The 22,680-nt window shown below is 38.2% G+C and overlaps 1 protein-coding gene across 2 annotated transcripts in view; it reads right to left on the bottom strand.

Moving 5' to 3' along the window:
- Nucleotides 1-268: 268 nt before the first annotated feature.
- Nucleotides 269-22,680, bottom strand: part of TSNAX (translin associated factor X) — a 35,821-nt gene continuing 13,409 nt past the window's right edge. The window contains exons 5-6 of one of the 2 annotated variants that reach the window (XM_046027496.1): nt 7,423-7,550; nt 269-3,715 (exon numbers count right to left, since the gene is read on the bottom strand). In XM_046027496.1, coding sequence (XP_045883452.1) covers nt 3,338-3,715; nt 7,423-7,550 — 506 coding nt within the window. In that variant the 3' untranslated portion in view covers nt 269-3,337. The remainder of the gene's footprint in view (nt 3,716-7,422; nt 7,551-22,680) is intronic. The other variant, XM_046027495.1, reaches the window with a different exon arrangement.

Here is a 22,680-nt window from a genome sequence, read left to right as displayed (position 1 = left end):
TACTTCATTTGCTTCTACTCAAATATTTGTTATTTCGTTTTTCTAAATTGTTTTGTAGTTTAGCTTACTATTCTTTTTCTAGTTTCTTGAAGGCAGATGTTTAGTTATCGACTTGACTTCATTCTTTTTAAATGTAGGGATTTAAGGGGCACCTGGGTGGTTCAGTCCTTAAGCATCTGCCTTTGGCTCAGGTCCTGATCCCAGGATCCCTGGATGGAGGCCCACATTGGGCTCCCTGCTCAGTGGAGAGCCTGCTTCTCCCTTTGCCTCTGCTGCTCTCCCTGCTTGTGGCTCTCTCTCTCGCTGTCTCTGTCAAATAAATAAAATCTTTAAACAAAAAAATGTACAGATTTGAAGCTATAAAGATATTCCCTCTGAGTACCGCTTTTGTTGCATCCCGTTAGTTGTGTATTTTTCATTCCCCTTGAATTATCTTTTAATTTCCCTGTGATTACATCCTTTGATCCACTGGTTACCCAGAAATATGTTGCTAAATTTGCACCTATTTATGAATTTTCTGCATTTAATTCTGTTCATTTTTAATTTCATTCCATTTGTGGTCACATACTTTGTATGGTTTCAGTCTTTTTGAATGTATTGAGACTGGTTTTGTAACCTGACATTTTGTGGATTATGTTCCACACACACTTGAGAAAACTGTGTCTTCTGTTAGTGGTTGGAGTGCTCTGTGTGAGTCTAAATCCAACTAGTCTATAGTGCTCTCCAAGTTCTCGATTTCGTTACTCAACGGTCTTATCCTTCCAGCTATCACTGAAAGTGAGGTATGGAAGCCTCCAACTACTACTGTTGAATTGTCTATTTCTCCTTTGAGTTCTGTCAGATGTGGCTTCATGTATTCTGGGGCTCTGTGGTTAATATGTGTGTGTGTATGTTTGTAATTGCCATATATTCTTGATAGAGTGAGCCTTTAACCATTACAGGTTGTTCATGTCCCCAGCAAAAACGAAAAATTAGCCTTAAAGTCTATGTTGTGTACCTCTCTTTTGGTTACTATTTGTATGAAATATCTTATTCTATTCTTTTACTTTTAATCTATTTGTATATTTGAATCTAAGGTGAGTCTATAGAGTGCAAAGAGTTTGAATCAAGTTTTTAAACCCATTCTGCCAAATCACTCATTTACATAGCCACCATCTTCTTTGAGGCACCTTCAGAAAGCCCTGAGGCTCTGCAGTGTGGATTCTGAAACCTACTGATTTAATACATACAGGAATTACTTATGAAGGAAATAACCCAATTTTATTTCAGAATTCTGCCAGTAACTTGCCATGTAATCTAGAACCAGTCTTTTATAATAAAGATGAAAAACATTACAATAGATGATGCTATCAGACCAACTATTTTAGAACTGAGGATTCTTAGAACTTAGAACATTAGAACTTAGAACATTCAGGATATACTTAGAGATGCTCTACTATGAGTGGTCCAAGACCCACTATATTAGTATAAAATGCAATGTGGCAGTTTATCAACAGCAATGGCACCAATCCACCTGTGGTAAATACTGCTGACTGCCTACCCAAAGGCCATTTGCCCCTCCTCCTATGATGACAATGCCCTAACTCGGTTTCTTGTGTCTCTCCTCCTCTCAGAAAAAAGGTATGCTGGCCTATCAAAGTGATCTCCTTCTTTCCACTAACTGGTTTAGAAAGATAAGAATGTTACCCGGTTTGGGTCAATGACTGAAGAGATGTCCTTCCTGAAACTCTATCTCTGGACTTATTTTAAGAAATAATAAATCTCCACATTAAGCTAGTCTACATTAGGTTTCTTATTTAGGCCAAAAATTCTAAAACAATTTGATTAAGTATTTCTCAATATGATCAAAAAATAAGTTTAACTTTTATCTTTTAATATTTTATTTAAAGACTTCAGTTTTAAACATCTGTAAGACATTCATCAATCCATTTATTATTTTATTTTTAACATTATAAATTTAACTTTAAGTGGCAAAAGAAAAAAAATATGTAACTATATTTTAGCAATGTCCTCAAGTACGAAAACCAAAAAACTTATTTCCACCAAAGCAAACCAATCAACCTAATTTATTAGGCATGTCTACGTCTCATTTTCCTTTACATGATTTATATATATATATTTGTTTTGGGGAAAATTTCACTTTCAAAGAATCAGCCCTTGCAAACAGAGCAGCTAGTCTTTCCACAAATAAAACCCAGTATCTAGATTCTCAAAACTTACAATACTGAACGGAAACGTTTCGTTGTCAACCAGTAGTGTCATGCTCAAATCAGTTTCACATCACAGGGAATAAGCTCTAATTCCAGAAGGCAAATTTCAATTCTAAGTATTACTAGAGACTACCACTGTTATTCCCAACTGTGTTGACAACTGTCTTATTGCTGAATTGTACATGATAAATTTTCTTTGGCAACTTTTTATACTATCAAGTAACACAACTGGACAACTATAAAGGTTTGAATTAACTCAGTATTTCAAAAATTTTAAACTTCATTATAATTATTTAAATGTAATTTCTTATAGACGCATCTATAAGAAACATGCCTAATGTAATATAATGACGATGAAAGAATTGCTAAATAATCATTATTGAAAGATTTTCAGATGTATGTACAATTATATAATTGAATTCAAACACCAGTGAAGATATTAAAACGTTAGCTCCAATTTACTATCAGACTTTCTGTGATAAAGGATAAAAACTAGATGTAAAAACTAAAAACTGGGTGTCTTGTCACTTTTCTGGAAGGCTTTCAAATGGATTCAAAATGGCCTAAAAACTGGCCAGAATATAATATGAATTCTCACTACTATACCTCATAAAATTAAGTCTATTGATAACTTAATAATTTTTCATTCTTGTCCTATAGAATAAGCCTATAGTGGAGGCTTGACAAAATATTACCAAGAAATTTAAACAGGAAGCTCAAGTCCAGACGTGTAACTAAGAAATCTTTTCTATATATAACAAAATCTTCACTTAAATTATAAATGGCTTCCACTAAATATTATCACTCCAAACTTCACACACTGTAAATTAAAACAGGTATGACAGAAAGTGCACTCTGAACCATGTTCACATTACGAAGATAAATGATGAAATTTAGCCAGCAAAAATTCAAATAGGCATATATGCAAACATTTGTATGCAAACTTTCATGAGTAAGATAAAGAAATGATTCATCTCGATAATTTATGTACAGGTTGTTTACAATTTAAAACAAGTACAACTGAAAACATTTCTATGTAAAAGCCACAATAAAGTCAAACGAAATACTAATTAACAGTCTTACAAACTGGTCTCTCAAGAGAATAACCACCAAGTAGGTAGGGAATCCTAAGAAATGCCCTCTTCTTGATCAATCATTTCTGTTTTAACTGAAAAGACATCTGCCAGCATATGTTTTGGAATTTCTGAACCTCTGACTTTCAAGGCATAACAAGCATTCTCCACTTTGGCCAGACTTTGTTTCAGGGTATACAACTTTTTAGAAACCTCGTAAGGTCCAGTATTGCCGATGAATGAGAACCCATCATAAACCTGACGTAAAAACTGGCTCACTTCAAAGGGGGTATCGATGTCCCCATTCCCCACACTGTTAATACACATCCGCATCAACTCTCCAGTTAAATCAGCCACTCCCAGCAGATAATCAACAGGTGTGATTTTCAGTCTCCAAGTACCAAACTGCTTATCCTGTGCATCAGAGGAGGGCTGGTAAAGAAAACACACACACACACACAGAAAATACAATATGAAAAAGTGTGAATATGCAGGTATCGCATTTATTATAAGGTACAAAATCAAGAGCAGATGAGTCATACTAATCTCTAAGTAAAAAGGTCTTTTTTGTTTAAGGACCACTTGGGATGTTACAAGAATGCATGCCCTGGGTAGAAAGTTGAAGTAAGTGACTCCAGATAATTTTGTGATCTAATACTGTATCATTTTAAGATCAACTATTCCCAACTTCACTTGACATATCAAGTAAAATGAAAACATTCTTAAAGCCTGATGACTTCATGACATGACAGTCACTTACTTATTTAAAGACAAATCATAAAGCCCTCCAGGTTTGTGATCCACTCATGTTTTCCTAAGTTGCTTAGTCCCTTTCTGGCCTCTTCTATCCCCACGTAGCACTGACCATCGTGATTTATCGCTTTCACTATCTCCTCCTCAGTTCCTCTAGACTCCTTTGTTGTTTTTTCTCCACCTGCTCAACAGAGACACAACCCTGAATCGATATTAAAATCTACTCATGCTAGTGCTTTATTCAAGTGGCTGAGTACCACTGGACTAAAAAAATGTAATCGCCAACTATACAGAGCTGGTACTGCTACAAATACTCACCAATCCTTTTTAGTTACTCCTATAAGTTCTCTCTCCGGTCTCTTCCGACACTATTCCAAACCTTCCCTACTCTCCTCAGCCCCCTACACAATCCCAAACCTCTCCACTGCCAGTGGACAATCTTGTCTACTTTCACTGACCTGCCCATTTGCCAGATCACCTGGCATGAGCTCTCTCAACGACCTTATCCTACAAAACAAAACAAAATAAAAAGCTCATTTATGTCCCCATCCGTCTTTACCTTCTATCCTCCAGTCTCAGATGATGAGTTGTCCCTCCTCTTGTTTGAGGTTAACTCTTCCAAATGACCTTGACCCATCTCCTCCCACCTCTTCCAGGACCTTGCTTCATAAGGTGTATGCCCTTGGGCAAGTTATTTCATCTCTCTAAACCTCAGTTTCCTCATCTGTAAAACGGGATAACAGTACCTACCTCAGAGGTTTATTTTAAGGATGAGATAACATTTACCAAGCTCTTGGCACAATGCCCAACACAAAGTCAATTCTCAATAAATGTCGGCTGCTATCACCACCACCATCACAGCCATCTCCTCTCCACATCCACTCTTCCCTCCCTCTATTGGAACCTTTCTGGAAGAGGAGAGGCCTACATTATTATGAAAAGTCTGTATGAGACATCGCTGAGTGAGGCCGCAATCTCACTGGAGGACATCTGAGGAAGAGAGAACTGCGAAGGTGTGCGGGGGAGGGCTGTGTTATGGATTGGAGGAACTCATGAGGTATTTCTTGGGTAAAGTTTAAAGTGAGTAGTAGGTACAGGACGACTACAGAAAGAAAGTCACATTAAGGAATGTGAACTTTACCTGTGGGTAACAGACAGTCACTGAGAATTAAGCAAGGAAATGACAGAGTCAAAGTTATGTTTTTATTAACATCACTCGTATCATGGGACTCTTCAGAGACCGTCTGAGCCAAATCTTTCAATGCAGATATAAAAAGTGAGGTCCAAGAAATGCAATACATCATAGAGCTAGCTAATGACATAACCAGATAAGTACCCAAAGTCATAATTTCCTAATTTTTCTGATGCCTCTGAAACAACATCATGACATAAAACTACCTGTTATCTTTTCTTTCGATTAACTGTTAGGAGAACTGGCATCTTTTAAGAAAGAGTAGGTTATGGGAGGGTAAGGGGGAGGACTGCATTTTATAGGTTGCTTATAAAAATAACTTTGGCTTAAGCACATATTAATGTTCTTTGTTTCTATCATTGGATGGAAAGAGTTCCCTGGTTATGACTAAGAAGTTGATTTTAGAGAAACAAGCATGTTAAAAATTTAACAAATTTCAGCTAATTACGAAGAATTCTGCTTTACTGATAATGTATATTAGAAACTAGAGAAAAGAAAATTTCTCGAAATGCAATTTTTCAAGGCATCTGAAATATGCAGGGGTGAAATATCATGGCATCTATAATTTACTTTAAAGTAGTTTAGTGAGAAGTATCTCAATAGAGCAAATATGGTAAAATAGTAACAATTACTGAGTCCAGGTACTAGGTACATGGGTGTCCATATGCTACTATTCTCTCTACTTTTCTGTATGTTTGAAATTTTTCCTGGTAAAACATTTTTAAAAATTTAAATGGTTTTGACAGTATTCTCAGTAGGCAAGTCAGAACAAAATGCCCTCCCCCTATCAAAAGCCTACTACAAGGAAAAATTATTCATGGATGTGGTCTTAATTTGAAAAGTACATATGAAATATTATGATACCATAGTCATAGAATAATTTACTACCTAAATCCTGAAACAATGCATTACTCTCTGTTTTTCTTTACATTTTTGCCCTGATTATTTCCATTCTGAATTAGAAAGAACTTGAAAGAGGGTGTGGTAACTGCTCTAATATATTTAAGAAGCAGGATCAAATAGGCTTATTACTTTATTCTTTCCATAATTCAATCTTCACTAAATAAAAAAATCTAAAGAAATTTTACTTCTCAAAAATGAATATCCTCCTTAATAAACCTAATATAATTTTAAAAACTGAGAATATACATGGCTTCCTTAAAGTGTATTTGTCATGCCAAATTCAGTCTGACCTTTCAATGTTAACATTTTAGTTAATATTCAAGAAAACATTATTTCTACAGCTTCCTCCAACTTCTGCCTGACCATCCTGGCTGAGTAATGTTTAAAAAGTAATAAAAAATTATGAAAAACTAAGATAGGAAAAACTGTCTAATGGTATCCTTAAGTGAACTGGTATCTCAGGAAGTATCAAATCTCCCCTTTTGTTGCCTGCATATGTTATACTGAAACCCCGGGGGAAAATAGTATTTATTTAAAAGTCAAACTACAAAAATGTCTCTTTTCTTAATTCAGAATAGCTATGTAATTTTCAGATACAAGTTTTATGAATTTAGTAAGTGATTAACAGCTCTCCTATACAGTAACAATTTTATATTAACTTTTATAATGACCACAAGTGAGCACTTATGTGTCATATACTGAACACGGCCCAATTGAAAACCTTGAAATCAAATCCTATAAAACACTCCTTTGAGGCAGATACTTGCTTGGTGCAGGGGTTTCCGTAGCACGTTTTGAGAAGTAACTGGCAGAGTGGGCAAGGGCACTGGCTTAGATTTCAAAACACCGGTTTCCAAGTTTAGCTCTGTCACACTTAATTAGCTGTGTGGCTTTTGATAAGTTATCTCTCTAAAGCCTGTTTCCTACTTTGTAAAATGAGGGTGATAATTCTTACTTCATTCACTTAATACCAAAATTAAATGAGATAGTGCTTACAAAGGGCACATCATAAATAACAGTAAAATCAAAAGTGGACTTAACAGTAATCACTTGGCAGTGCTTTAGATAAATAGTATTATTCTCCCCCAACACAGTCACAGCTGCTCTTGTTCCATCCATGAGCAAAAATTTTCAAAAGGCCATTTCCTTAATTGAGTATCTCTGAAACCACACTTTAGAAGGAACACTGCTATCTCAACATTCTTAGCATTGCAAGCCATCAAATCTCCTAACATCTCTATACTGTTTATATAAATTACGTAATAAATGTGAAATGATTTTAAATTCTTACGGTCTTATTTTCTTTTCCATATTCTTCTGTTGTAAATATCAATTGTTTATTAATTTCATCCATACTGATTAGTGATCGTGTTTTGATGAAGTGTTGAAAAGAGACAGCCTCCACATATTCCTGCAGTCCTGAAATACCAACCAAGAAAATTACTAAGAAACAACCACGGAATTAGTCAGACTGTCATCAATAAAGAACTTCAAATTGCTCATCATCTAGTTCAACAAGAGCTTAATGGGGGGGCACCTGAGTGTCTCAACTGTGTCTGACTCTTGGTTTAGACTCAGGTCATGATCTCACAGTTGTGAGATTAAGCCCTGCATCAGGCTCTGCACTCACTGTGGAATATGCTTCAGATTCTCTCTTCTTCTCCCTCCCACTTGCTCCCTCTCTCCCCCAAATAAATAAAATCTTAAAAAAAAAAAAAAAAAAGGCTTAAAGGATGCGGACTCTAATGGTAACACTGGATTCAATACTTAGACTACAAAGAATTACTTGAGACAGATGGTAGGTGTTAGTACTAAACACACCAAACATTTCTGACACTGAACTTCACAGACCACTCAAATATAAATGTATTCAAGCTCTTTCTACTTCACGGGTCTTTATACTCTTAAAAATCTACACTCCTTCCTACGGAGAAATGTTAAAGATACTTTAAAAAAAAAAAAACTATTTAAAGAATTTAAGAAAATGCTATTATAAAAATTCTTTAAGCTGTAACAGAAACTACACACTGGATTATTTTTTGCTCCCTGAAGCAGCAAAACAGATAATGTTTTAATCAAACGAGGCATAAAATCAAACATAATTTAGGATCTTTCCTGAAATTTTAATAGGCAAAAAACACTAAATAATATAGAATTAAGAGTCAAAATACTGGTTTTTTCCCTCCTACTCCAAAATGGATCGAAGAACAGATAACTCTTTTCTGCTTTAGTAATTTAAGTTTAAAAAAACAAAAAACCTAATGAGCAATACAATTTTGTACCAGATCTAAGTTCTACAAAAGTAACACTGAAATAAAAACAAATTTTGGTAAAGGTGAGAAAAGCAGTATTATAAATACTTTCTTCTAGTGTTTTTAAAAAACTAAATTCTCTAGTCACAACTTTCAATATTATTTTATTATAGCATAATCTATAAAGTGATATTTATAGGGAAAAGGTATTTCTTAAAATGACTTTCATTATTGTTAACTTAAGAAACTGTCTTAGTATTCTTTTTTTTTAATGTTTTATTTATTTGACAGAGAGAAATCACAACTAGGCAGAGAGGCAGGCAGAGAGAGAGGAGGAAGCAGGCTCCCTGCGGAGCAGAGAGCCCAATGTGGGGCTCGATCCCAGGACCCTGGGATCATGACCTGAGCCGAAGGCAGAGGCTTTAACCCACTGAGCCACCCAGGTACCCCCTGTCTTAGTATTCTTTGTTGTAGGGGCGCCTGGGTGGCTCAGTCGTTAAGCATCTGCCTTCAGATGGGGTCATGATCCCAGGGTCCTGGGACTGAGCCCCGCATTGGGCTCTGTGAGACGCCTTCTTCTCCCTCTCCCACTCCTGCTTATGTTCCCTCTCTTGCTATCTCTGTCAAATAAATAAATAAATCTTTGGGGGAAAAAGGCCTTGTTGGGGTGCCTGGGTGGCTCAGTGGGTTAAAGCCTCTGCCTTCGGCTCAGGTCATGATCCCAGGGTCCTAGGATCGAGCCCCGCATTGTGCTCTCTGCTCAGCAGGGAGCCTGCTTCCTCCTCTCTCTGCCTGCTTCTCTACCTACTTGTGATCTCCGTCTGTCAAATAAATAAATAAAATCTTTAAAAAAAAAAAAAAGGCCTTGTTCTAAGAACAAAAAGAGAATTAATTCTTACTACAGAAAGAAACCTCAGAACTGAGTAGAATCATCACATTCCAGCTGTCTCTCTATCACTTCTTGTGAAGAGTCCTCCCAGCGTTGACGCTAAAAGTCAGGCTTGGCAGCAACGTTATTAAGACTCACCCCACTGGGTATCATCACATCAAATGCCACATAAGGGTCAAAGAAACAAAGGGAAGTGGATGACCTGGTTTTGATAACAGCAAGAGGAAACTACTAAATGAAAATACCCTGATTCATTCTGAGCCACAAGTGATGTTAAGGCAAGGTCAGAGACTGGTGCCTTCAGCTGACAGAACAGGACATGGAATAGGACACTGTTTCATAAACCATAACACACTGAGAAATGAAACAATAAAGTTAAGTTTAACAGAACAGATAACATCTTTTACATTTACAATAAAAAATATTTGTGTAAAATTTTCGTTTTCAGAATAGGTGACCGCCCAATTCTCTTTCCCAAAGACAATCTGTACTTCTCATTTCCTTCCAGAAATAACTTTGCGCACACAAAAAGAAGAACAAAACCTAAGGACCACTCGTTGCATCTCTAAATAAGCTCTCCTACGGTCAGCTCTTATGAATGAACTAAACAGAAAATATGTGCACGAAGATTTACATACAAGGATATTCATCATTATCATTACAGCAAAAAAGGTAGAGAAAGTTTAAAAGATCAATCATCGATGTCTTGTCCATTTACTGTCTCTCAGTTCCACTATTTCAGATAACGGAGGTGGACTCTAAAACATGTCAGGTGGCATACTATTAAACTTTGCTGGTAGAGAGCACTGGAAGGAAAGCAAAGGAGGAGAAAGCTGTTCCTGGTTCTCATGTGTCCCTCCTAGCAGCCTTCTCCATGTGAGGCAACCAGCTCTTTGAGGTGGCCAGTAGCACACAGCATTTCCTTGAAAGCAGCTTCCCAATGAGCCACCACTTTGGGCAAGGAGTTTGAGAATTCTGGAAATTCTGGAAATCAGCTCAACACCTCAGCAGACTTGACTGCCATCCGATGGGCCATGCCTTCAAGGGGTGAGGGAGGGTGGGGGTGAGAGGTATACCCTTCTAGATTTGCTTCTTTCTTGAATGTCCTGCCTTAGCTCTGGGGTAGTGGCTGCCCCCTCTGAGATTCCTATACTTTTTAGAATAGACTTTTGCTCTTATCAGGTAATCCCCTGCACAGTTCATTCTTTATATTAAACTTGCCCTATTTGAATTACTAGGCAGCTTGTTTCCTGTTTGGACCCTGGTGAATATAATAGGGAATTAGGAAAATAATGATATTATTTCTCCTTTACCCCCATCACTACAGAGGAGGTATTCTATCTTTTGAGGCCAGTCGCAGTCTCTACCATCAGGATAAAGATGCAATCCCAGCAGGAAGCTTCAAACACATCCTCCCTTCAATGTTCCACCTTGTGTTTTCTGTCAGATGCTAATGGTCAGTATTCAAACATGCTCAGATCTCTCCTACCTATTGGACTTCTTTCCTCCCAACTACTGCCCCATCTCTCTTCTCCCCTTCAGAGCTAAATTTCTTGAAGTAGCTCGCTACAACATTCTTCAATAACCTCACCTCACACTTCTCAGCCTACCTCATCCTACCCCTGAGCCCGTCTCTACACACCAGCTATCATGAACTTAATAAGGTTAAGGGACATTTTCTCAGTCTCAATCTTAGCAGCAGTCAGCATTTTGACCACTTTAAAGGAGGAATTCTTCGTGTTGTTTTTTTTTTTTTTTTTAAGATTGTATTCATTTATTTGAGAGACAGAAAGCAAGCATGGATGAGCAGGAGGCAAGAGGAGAGGGGCAAAACAGACTCTGCACTGAGCAGGGAGCCCCACAGAGAAACTGATCCCAGCACCCAGGGATCATGACCTGAGCCAAACGCAGACACTTAACCGAATGAACCACCCCACACCCCAAGAGGAATTCTTTAAACAAGTTTCTATTTGGTCCCCCTGATAGCATCATCTCCTAATTTCTATTTTTTCTACCTCTCTGGCCAGATCCTCTTATTCTCTGCCTCCATTAGTCCCAGGCTCTCTCAAATTCACCTGCACCTGGCTTCAATTACTCCTGCCATCCCTCAACTTTACATCTCTGGCTTAGAGTCCTATATATCCAAATACATACTTGACAATCTCATCAGAGGGATTTCAAAATCACAATCTTCCTTCCAATGCAGTGCCCCTCTTTGTTTTGCCAATTCTGAGGCCTTCCCCGCATCCATTTTTTGACCTGTCACCCATTCTCATACCACTGGATGTTTGTCTTTTTAATAAAGAACGGTCACCACATCACTTCCCTGCTTAAAGCCCAAATAACTTTCCATGGCTCTGAGAATACAGAGCAAAATCATTAACATGACTCAGTAAGACCTGCTCAACTTCACCCCCCGCCAACTTATATCAGCCTCAACTCATGCCATAGGCAAGTTATAACTCGTAAAAGGTTAAATTTCAAAGATGGGTACACAAACCCATATTTGTAAAATGTCAGAATTGTTCTTAAAATCCTTAAAGAATTCAACAAATGCACAAGACTTACATGTATTCTGTAATATGAATTTTCCCTACAGTTAGTATAAATCACTACACTTCAATATTTCTAGGTATAACCTGTCCCCAAATTCCTAGGGTTGGCTTACATTTCAGGGCTATGTTAAGCAAAAACAGCAGTACTTTCAATGTCAGAATCAAACACAAGCGGCAAGGTTCTTATTCTACATGTGTTTACTGATAGGGATGGGAGAGAGCATAAGAACTGTAACTATAACACGCATCGGTTGAAGGTGGCAACGTAAACTTTCCTGAACTTTCAAGCTAAGGCTCTCAATGACATTGCCGAACAATCAATACCTCGGATGAATGGGTGTAAGTCAATGTGAACTTGAAGATGGAGGATAATCACATCTATACACCTATAAACCTCGAGCAGGTTTGTGGTCAAGATATGAATTCCTATGTGCAACTCAAGGTAGAAGATATCAGAAGTGAGGTTATCACTTAAAACTGAACCAGCCTCCTCTCTATTCTATGGCAATACTGTACGTAATGGTTAATCTTATACGTCAGTTTGGCTCACTATGGTGATCACTTGCTTGGTCAAACATCAGTCCAGATGTGGCTATGAGATATTTTTTAGATGTGATTAATATTTAAATCAATGACTCTGAATAAAGCAGATCACCCTCCATAATGGGGGTGAGGAGAGGCTGTTCATCCAGTCAGTTGAAGGCCTTAAGAACAAAGATTAAGTTTTTCCAAAGAAGCAGCAATTCTGCCCCAAAACTGCAACAGAGAAACCTCGCCTATATTTCCAGACTGTGGAGGTCAGATTCGAGACTGCCACACCAATTCATTACTGACATTCCAGTCTGCCAGTCTCTTCTGGAAATTTCATATTTGCTAACCCCTACAATCATAAGAGCCAATTCTTTAAAATATAGAAATCGATTCCTTACTCGCTCCCTCTCCTGCTTCTCTGGAGAATCTCTACTGTGAAATGGTAGAATGGCATACCCGGTAAGGCAGAATGCTTCAGCTGAATGCACATAACAAAAATGTGTACAGAGTACAAAACTTCGTTCTTATACATACTATATATAGTATATATACTAAGTATAAGTTAAAAAAAAAAACACCAATGGAAAATAGGGAAAACATAGTACTTTAAAACAACATCAAAAGGATTCTAACCCCCTAAGCTCTCCAAGCAAAGTGGCTTAAATCATTCTAGTGGGAACAAATATTGCTGTATTGCACTATTTTGCTTATAAACACTGGCAAGGGCAAATCCTGTCTAAGAACTTGACCCCGTTCTAGACTGAAATTCCAGGACCTACTTCATGATGCATAAGGATAGCATCCCAGAGTAGATGTCCCTTTGTTTAAGATTCCTTTAAGGACTGTTGGGACACGCAAGGGTAGAAATGGAGCTAAATTCAGAACAGGGACCATAGAACTGAAATGCCTTGCATAATCAGAGAGAAATAATTTTAAGTTCCAGAGTTCAGCTATGGATGGAGAGGGGGACAAACAGTGAATACAGCATACCAATATTATAAAAATTATTCCTAATTCTTTTTTTTTTAAGATTTTATTTATTTATTTGACAGAGAGAGAAATCACAAGTAGGCAGAGAGAGAGAGGAGGAAGCAGGCTCCCTGCAGAGCAGACAGCCCGATGTGGGGGCTCAATCCCAGGACCCTGGGATCATGACCTGGGCCGAAGGCAGTGGCTTAATCCACTGAGCCACCCAGGCGCCCCAAAATTATTCCTAATTCTTAATGGACTTTATTTAATCAAGATTCTACCTACAGGAGAACAGGTAAAACAACACTCCTCTATGAATGGAAAAAAATATTTGGCTGAATTCATTAGTTGTCCAATTGTTTTATCCAGTTGAGCCGATCGAAAGCATGGAAAATGGTTCAAGCGAATACATTAGCAAAATGATTTGTAGTTAGCAAAATCAACTAAGTACAACCAACCTCCAGGCCTGCCCTTCAGTTGTAAAACAGAAGTACTAAACACAATGATGTCTATGCTAATTTTCAAATTCAGAATGGTAGGAACTCTTCTTCCTACGAAAATGTCAAAAACACATACACACACACACAAAAGCCCCCCGTTTAGTAAAACTAAATGATACGGCAATTAAATAGAACCATCATTTGCTTCTGGAACAAAGCAGTGCTGAATGACATAGAAATTAGCAGTATGCTGTTGCTAAAATGTTTGCATTCTTACACATAAATGCATATGAAATAGTATTAAACTCACCCAATAGGGTAAAAACATAAAACTTCCCATTTTAAGTGGGTATTTTTAAGTGCAGAGTTCCATGGCAGTCATTCACATGCTGTACAACCATCACCACCATTTCCAGAACTGTTTTCTTAAAAAACTGAAACTCTATACCTGCTTTTAAAGATTTTTTTATTTAATTTACTTGACAGAGAGAGAGATCACAAGTAGGCTGAGAGGGAGGCAGGGTGGGAGGAAGTAGGCTCGCCGCCAAGCAGAGAGGGCTCGATCCCAGGACCCTGCGATCATGACCTCAACTGAAGGCACAGGCTTAACCCACTGAGACACCCAGGCGCCCATGAAACTCTCTACCTGTTAAACAGCCTCTCAATCCCCTTTCCCTCAAGCCCCTAACAACCAGCACTCTATTTCCTATCTCTGGATTGGCCTACTCTATGTACCTCACAGAAGGGGAATCGTAAAGTACTTATCCTTTTGTGACCGGCTTACTTCAGTTAGCACAATGCTCTCAGGGTTCATCCATGTGGTAGACTGTGTCAGCGTTTTCTTCCTTTTTCAGGCTGTACAGCCATGGGACATTTTGTCACCCATCCATCCATCAAAGGACACTTAGGTCACTTCCACCCTTTGGGTATTGCAAATAATGCTGCCATGAACATGAGTGTACAAATATCTGCCAAAGTCCCTGCTTTTAACTGTTCTGGGGTGTATTCCAGAAGCCTCCAACAAGACTTTTTAAAAATATAAATCAAGTATGAGTAGTAGCGTCCTTAAGTCCCGAGTGTCAGTTATGTGTAAGCTAACATATCTGTTATTTATATCCATCTTTGTCATGTACATTATAACCTCACGTGACTGTACTACTATCTTTCCTTTACAGATAAACTGAGGCTCACAAAGTTAAAAAATTAAGAAATTCACCCATGTCACAAAGTAAAAAAAAATATCTAATTCAAAAGTTCATATTCTTCCCACCACCTTAACTGCTTCTTTATATTCAACTCCATATAAAACCTAATCACTTTTACTTTTTCTCCCTCTAAATTCCCAGTTCAACTATTCTCCATGCTCTGTTCAATTTTACTCTCTAGTCTGTCATACCACACACTTTCATGACTCCATGCTATTCTGCACCTAGGCTGCCTTCACTCAAATCCTTTTTACCTATTAAAAAAAAAAAAAAAAAAAAAGGTTTAAATGTTCTGATATGCCCAGTCAAGGGAACACTCATTTCTTCATACCATTTACACAAAACTTTTGCTTCAACTAAATGTTTCAGCCAGCTCTGAGTTATGAACACCATTTTTGTACCACAGAGTTTTGAAGGAAAGAATGACACCTTTACACCTTCTCCTTTCCCCACTCCCAAAGGTACCTTGAGAAGAGACTCAAATGTTTAGAAAATCCTTTAAAATAATTTCTCCCTGGTTCTTCCTCACTAGTTTGATGAAACTGTAAGTGCTACGACAAAAATATTTTAAAATCTGGTGTTCAAATGTTCAGAATAATCTAATTATACTTAATTTGGATTTAAGTCCTTAATGGAAATAAATACTCTTACGAGACTGAAGCTCAAACTGATGAAGTTCAGAATCAGAGGTCTTAAAGTTATCTGATTTATTTTTCATGGGGAGAAAAAAGGGAGGGTATAGAACAACAGACTTCAAAATTCTTCTGTGGTGTCAATGTACATAAATATGGATGGCTGTCAAACATTCCATTTTCAAGTATATCTAACGTCATTATTTAAGTTGTTCTTAGAATGTGTTTGATTAAAGTTGCTTCAGAAATGAGGTGGCCATTACTGCTCCATGGTAAGTAAGTTTCATGATATAACACACAGAAAGTTCAAGGACATCTGGCCCCAAACACTGAAAAGCAGTTGTGGTCACATCTAGGTAAAAGGATGTTTAAACAAGTTATGTTTCAACTTGATGAAAAGGACATCCGCTATTTTCAGTGAATAATCCCCAAGGTGAAAAATTTCAACCTACTGCCATATTCCATCAAACAATGTCTTCCCCTTCAGCTTTTACCTTGGATGAAATCCAATTAGAATTATTTACAGAATCAGCTGCCAGTAAGAGAAAAGTCTGTAGGTTGCTTTTATGTAATTTGTTATTTTTCTTCTTGTTCCTCTATTAGAACATATACAAGGAAACCCAATTAAAGACTTCTGATTATTTTTACTTATTCTTATAATACTTAAGCAATATACATCCAGTCCAAATCTCCATCAAAAACCATATATAAAGGTAAACAGACAAGACAAAGGTTTCATTCTAAATTCAAATTTTGTACTCAACTACTTTTTCCAGGCTTTCAGTGTTTTAAAAAACTGCTTGCCATATGACCCAGCAATCCCACTCCTTGGTATACACCCAAGAAACTGAAAGTAAAGGCTCACACAAAGACTTGTAGACAAATGCAGTACTGTTCACAATAACCCATGAGGAGAAACAACCCAAATGTCCATCAGCTGATGAATGGATAAACAAAATGTGGTATATCTGTAATGGAATATTATTTAGCCTTAAAAAAGAATAAAGTTTTGTTTTTTTTTTAAAAGATAGCTTATTTATTGTCAGAAAGAGAGAGAGCGCGCGCACATGTGTGAACACACTAACGGGGAATGGCAGGCAGAGGGGGAAAGCGGGCTCCCTGCTGAGCAGACAGCCCGATGTGGGACTTGATCCCAGGACCCTGAGATCATGACCTGAGCCAAAGGCAGATGCTTAACTGAGCCACCCAGGCATCCCAAGAATAAAGTTCTGATACATGCTACAACATATATGAGAGCCTTTGAAAACATTACGGTAAGTGACAAAAGCCAGACACAAAAGGCCACATACCGTATGCTTCTGTTTATATGAAATATTCAGAAGAGGCAAGTCCATGGAGACAGAAAATAAATTAGTGGTTGTCTAGGCTTGGGTGTATTGGTGTGGGAGAAGGAAGATGGGGAGTGACAGCGAATGGGTAAGGAGTGTCCCTTTGGGATGCTGAAAACACTCTGGAATTAGACAATGGTAAACAGCTGTGCAACTGTGATTACAGTAAAAACCACTGCATTATACAATTTAAGTGGGTTAATTTTATGATGTATAAATCATATGTCAATTTTTAGAACTGCATTTATAATTATTTTTAAGAACACCACTTCAATTTTTTCAGTAGTTAGCTCTATTAGATCACTGAAATGTTAAAGTCAGATCCAGGTTTGAGTCACATGCCACTCTGCTAAAATAAATCTACCTGCAAATACATAGATTACACACTAAAAATACATCCATAAGCCTTAGCTTTGTAAAATACATGCAATTATACTACCAACAGTAAAACTTAAGCACAATTTCACTAATTTGGACTTTGTCTAATTTTAATATCGTCCATTTGCGCATGACTTTTACTTTAAAACTGAAGCGTGTACGCTGAAAAAGTATGACTGAGTTCTTAACCCAAAATGAAAATGAATTTTAAAATTTAGCATACTGTTACAGATTAATTCTGCTAAATTCCAGAAGGGAAGCGAATAAACATTTGTTAATAGTTACATGCCAAACAAAATAGGAAATGCTGTCCATAAACATACCTCCAGGAGGCAGCTATTCCTGTCCCCACATACAGGTGAGGAAGCTGAAATTCAGACAGGTTGTATACTGTGCTCCAAGGTTACAAATCTAAGGAGTATCAGAGCGAACACATAAACCCATGTGTGTCTGACAGCAGACGCTCTCTTTCTACCTCACCTCAGTGAGCAAATTTCATCTGTTTAAATAGCAAACCTGAATGAGTAGTGAAGTTAGTAGTAATCTGGGGATCTTCTAAATCCCTCCAAGCTGACTCTGCTAGTACCAAAGGATCATGGTCTCTTCCTATCTCACTTAATCACTACAGTAATCCCTTAAACGTCTCCTGTCAGCATTTTCAACTCCTTTGTTCCTTCCAGTGATGTTCAAGATATTTTAACAGAACATAAATTATTATATAAATCCATATTAATCCCAGATTCTAAACAGACTCTTCTATTGCCTTACTACATTAAGCTATATTTATTATAAAACTGCTTACCAAGTGCTGTAAGACAAAAGTGTAAGTTACTTACCAAATCATTTCTTGATTTTTAGATGCTGGTTGAAAGGTCTTTTTAATCTGTCTTTCTCTAGCTAAATGAAGCCACTGAGACAAGATTTGATATTGGGAACATCATCAAACTCTTCCCATGACTTTCTCCATTTCAATGGGTCATTCAGTGACTGGGGATCCTGCCTATGTGGAGATTCGCAGGCCTGCCTCTACCTCTACTCCCCACTACTCATCAAATCTCTGTTCCTCTCACCATCCTCACTCTAGCCACTGACATATAAATAAGGGAATAGAAGGGAAAAAAAGAGAAAGGTTTGGAAGTCACTTATTGGGTGGGAGAGGTATGCTGTCCTTCAGTCATTCGATAAGACTCAGGGCAGATTCCTTCCCCCAGACCCCTCCCCTAGTGCACAGCCACTCCCCTCACCATCAGGGAGTATGTCTCAGCTAAAGCAAAGCTCCCCTGAAACCCACCTCAAAGACTCTTACTACAACCTGAGCAAATATGCTTTACATGAAACACCTGTTTAGATACCTGCTTCCTGGCAGACTTCCCCAAGGCTATCTGCTGTCCCCTTAGGGCATTTCTGCGGAGGGTTACAGAAAGGGGCCACAGCTCAGCTGCACAGCACAAGTCCCCCGAGCTGCACCTCTGGACTTAGCTCAGAGCAACTCCCCTGTCTCCCCACCCCGGAGTAACATGAATTTTGCAGCTTGCCCCCTAGCTGCACTGCACAAAACGAGAAAGCAGGTCATGGGCTAACTATGTACATCCCCCAAATTTATCTGTTGAAGCCCTAACCCTAGTAACTCGGATGATTAATTCAACCTGACTGGTGTCCTTGTAAGGAGATTAGCACAGTGAGACAAACACCAAGGATGCCCGTGCGTGGAGGAAAGACCATGTAAGGACACAGAAAGACAGAAGCCATCTTTAAACCAGAGAAAGGCCTCAGAAAAACAACAATCCTGCCTATTGGACTTCAAGGCTCCAGAAATGTGGAAAAGTAAATTCCTACTGTTTAAGCCAACAGTCTGTGGTATTTTACTATGGCAGCCCTAACAAACTACTATAGTATCTTGGATCTATAGTGTTTGGCTTGTGAGATACGCCAGATATGCGGAAATTTATATTATTTATTGCCTTTGCTACTCACCACAGTTGGTAATACACTACTTACCAACAGACACAAAAGTATTCTTTTAACAACCAAAATGGCCATAGTCTATTGAACTGAGTGTCTTGTCCTACTTCTCCCACTTTCTTCTGCTGCAACTAATTAACAAAACCCTAACCACAAATTAAATTTTTACCTCATTCACTTCTACTGCTATATAGAAAAGATCAAATTTACTCATCAGGTAAACTTTCAGAAATGATTAACCATCACAATAAATGTCTCTGGTTAAGGTCCCACTCCCATTCCCCTGACAGTCCTTCTTTTATCTTCAGTCTCCCATCAATTCCAAACCACTGCCCCACCTCCCATCCCTTCTCTCTTAGCACACAACAGCCTACCTCTATACCCATCCTTAACTGCCCATCTCCAAAGAGGTGGCTGTCCTCTCCTTTAAGGCTTGTCAATTCACCTAAGCTCTGGATCTCACCCTCTCCTGGTTCTTCTGGGATCTGATTCTGTCAAATATTCTATCCCCTTTCGTTAAAGTTCCACAGGACCCAGTCTTTGACTTTCTTCCCATCCTACACCCTCCTTGAACAATTTTATTCATGTCTGTAAACCCAACAACAGCTTATAAGCCAATGACTCTGAGGCTGAAACTGAAGATCAGTCCTGCATTGTATCATCAGCTCTCTAGACCCTATACCCAATAGCCTACTAGGCAACTACTTGGATGCCCCATAATTTCCAAGATTCCAAGTAATCATCCAAAACCCATTCCACATTCCAGTTTTCTTCTCTTAAATAACGCCCTCATCCAACCAGCCCAACCAGAAACCTAAAGGTGGTCCTGAAACTATTTCCTTCTTCTCGCACATTTAAAAAAACCACACGCTAAAAGTATGCTCTTTCCTTTCCATCGCCATAGCTAACACCAGCCTGGGGGCTCCGTTCATGTCACACCTAGAATGACCACCACAGCCTCCTCACTCACCTTCCTGCCTCTAGTCTTCCTCCAAATAAAATATGAGGGTGGCATAAAAGAAAGGTACAGACCTGAAATGAGGCTCACAAGCTAACTCAGTCTCATTAGCTGTGTGAACGAAGGTCATTTATGAACTTTACTGCACTTCAACTTCGTATTTGTGAAGAACGGACATCTACCTACACTGCAGGATTTATATGGAATAATGAATGCACCAGTATCGGGACAAGGGACCTCTGAAACTGCTGAATTAAACTGACGTGAGAATAACTAAAATAAGAATGAGGGCATTATCTTTGGAAAAATAAAGCTCATAATACATCTTCCATCATTTATCTTAAAAAAAAATGAATGAAGGTGATTAACTTTTGTTAGACATTTTCTAATTTCTTTAAAGAAGTTAGTGGTTCTTCTGTTACCGTTTTCATTGCAGTGCATTAACTCGTATTAAAAGAGGACATTCTTTTGAAATGTTACCCTAGCCCAATATGCACTATAATTCTAAGTAACGGCAAATTAGATTAATGGAACACGACTGTTTATCTTACTAAGGCATATTAAATTAAAATAGTCTGTCATGGAATAAGAAGCTCTTTGACTTGGTACACTCACACAAAACTAAGAAAGAAGCTGTCTGTCCCTTCCATGCTCCCTACTCAGCTCCATCCTTATCAACCGACAGACCTCAGCTCAAAAAGGGAGCTTTCTCAAAAAGGATTTCAGAAAAGCAATAGGAATGTTCAAAGGTGAAAAGAGAAACTAGGCCAGAAGACCTCTACTTGGACAGTCCAAGTTGTAGGAACCAGACATTTATCTAAAAGAACGTTTACAAACGGAGTTTCTGTAACCAAGAAAATACCTATAAAGATTTTTCTCATGGTCATCCTATTCACCACAGGGGTCTGCACTATGATATACACACTTACTAAATTGTGATTTTGTTTTAAAAGATTTTATTCACCCATTTGACAGTGAGAGAGAGCATTAAGCAGGAGGAGCAGCAGGCAGAGGGAGAGGGAGAAGCAGGCTCCACAGAAAGCAGGGGAGCTCAATCCCTGGGATTGTGACCAGAGCTGAAGGCAGATGCTTAGCTGACTGAGCCACGCAGGTGCCCCTAAATTGTGATTAAAATAGTCAGGAAAATGTATACTGAACCTTCTCACATTTAAATGCAAACTTAAACTGTATCCAATTTACTTACATGTACAGGTAAAATTAATGGAAGTACCAGTATCTTTACCCAGATATAGGATCTGAGATAGTCAAGTAGAAGTCTTTGGCTTTGGCAAAAACAATTATAGTAGATTATAGTAGTATTATTAGTATTATAGTCGTATTACTATAGTAGATTATTATAGTAATACTAGCTATCAGAGAAGAGGTGGTCTAGCAGAAAATGTATCAGAGCAGATAAATCAGATTTCAATTCCAATACAATCACTAAGCTCATTTAGAAAATAAGGTAGCAGGACTAGGTATCCTCTAACCATTCTTTCAGTTATAAAATTATTCTCAAATTAGGTAAATGAATGTTTTCAAACAAAATTAAAATATATTCAGAAAAAAATTTAAAATCCATCATCACGCATATACCTGGATTTTCCACCAAACCAAATGGAAATCAAATTGCCATACTGGGCAGGAAAAAAATCTGACTATTCACCAAACACATTTCATTACCCCAGCATAGGAAGAGATCGTATTTCTCATTCTTCCTTGAAGTTAGATGTGGCCATGTAACCCGCCAAAAAAATGTGGGCAGACGTGATCTATCTTTTGCAGGGATTAAAAACCTCAGGGATCACATAAAAACCTCAGGGATCACCCTGCACCCTTTTTTTTTTTTTTTAATTTTATTTATTTATTTGACAGACAGAGAGAGATCACAAGTAGGCAGAGAGGCAGGCAGAGAGAGAAGGAAGCAGGCTTCCTGTCGAGCAGAGAGCCCGATGTGGGGCTCGATCCCAGGGCCCTGGGATCATGACCTGAGCCGAAGGCAGAGGCTTTAACCCACTGAGCCACCCAGGCGCCCCACCCTGCACCCTTCTTTCCCACAACCCACAGGCTTTATTTTGATGCCCTAGCTCATCTTGGAAACCATGTATTGATAATACCAGAGCCCCATGATCCTGGGTCCCTGAATGACTAAGCACATGCAAACTACCATCACAAAGCCTGGACTTTACAGGGAGAAAGAAACAATTGCTGCTTTGTTAAACAACCAAAATGCCATGGTTTATTCATCTATTTCAGTTCTTAGCTTTATCTTAACTAATATCTCTATAATGAATCTCATGTATAAACAGATAAATTTAATTTTCAGCTATATCTTTCCCTTCACTTAATTCTTCTTACTATCATTCCAAAGGCTTACGACTCTTTGTATCCTAGTTCATTTTCTGTGAGCCTTCTGAATTTTGTTAATA

The sequence above is a fragment of the Meles meles genome, chromosome 13, assembly GCF_922984935.1.
Source record: "Meles meles chromosome 13, mMelMel3.1 paternal haplotype, whole genome shotgun sequence".
NCBI lineage: Eukaryota > Metazoa > Chordata > Mammalia > Carnivora > Mustelidae > Meles > Meles meles.
The sequence above is the reverse complement of the archived record's forward strand: the minus strand, read 5'-3'. Positions and strand labels throughout refer to the sequence as shown.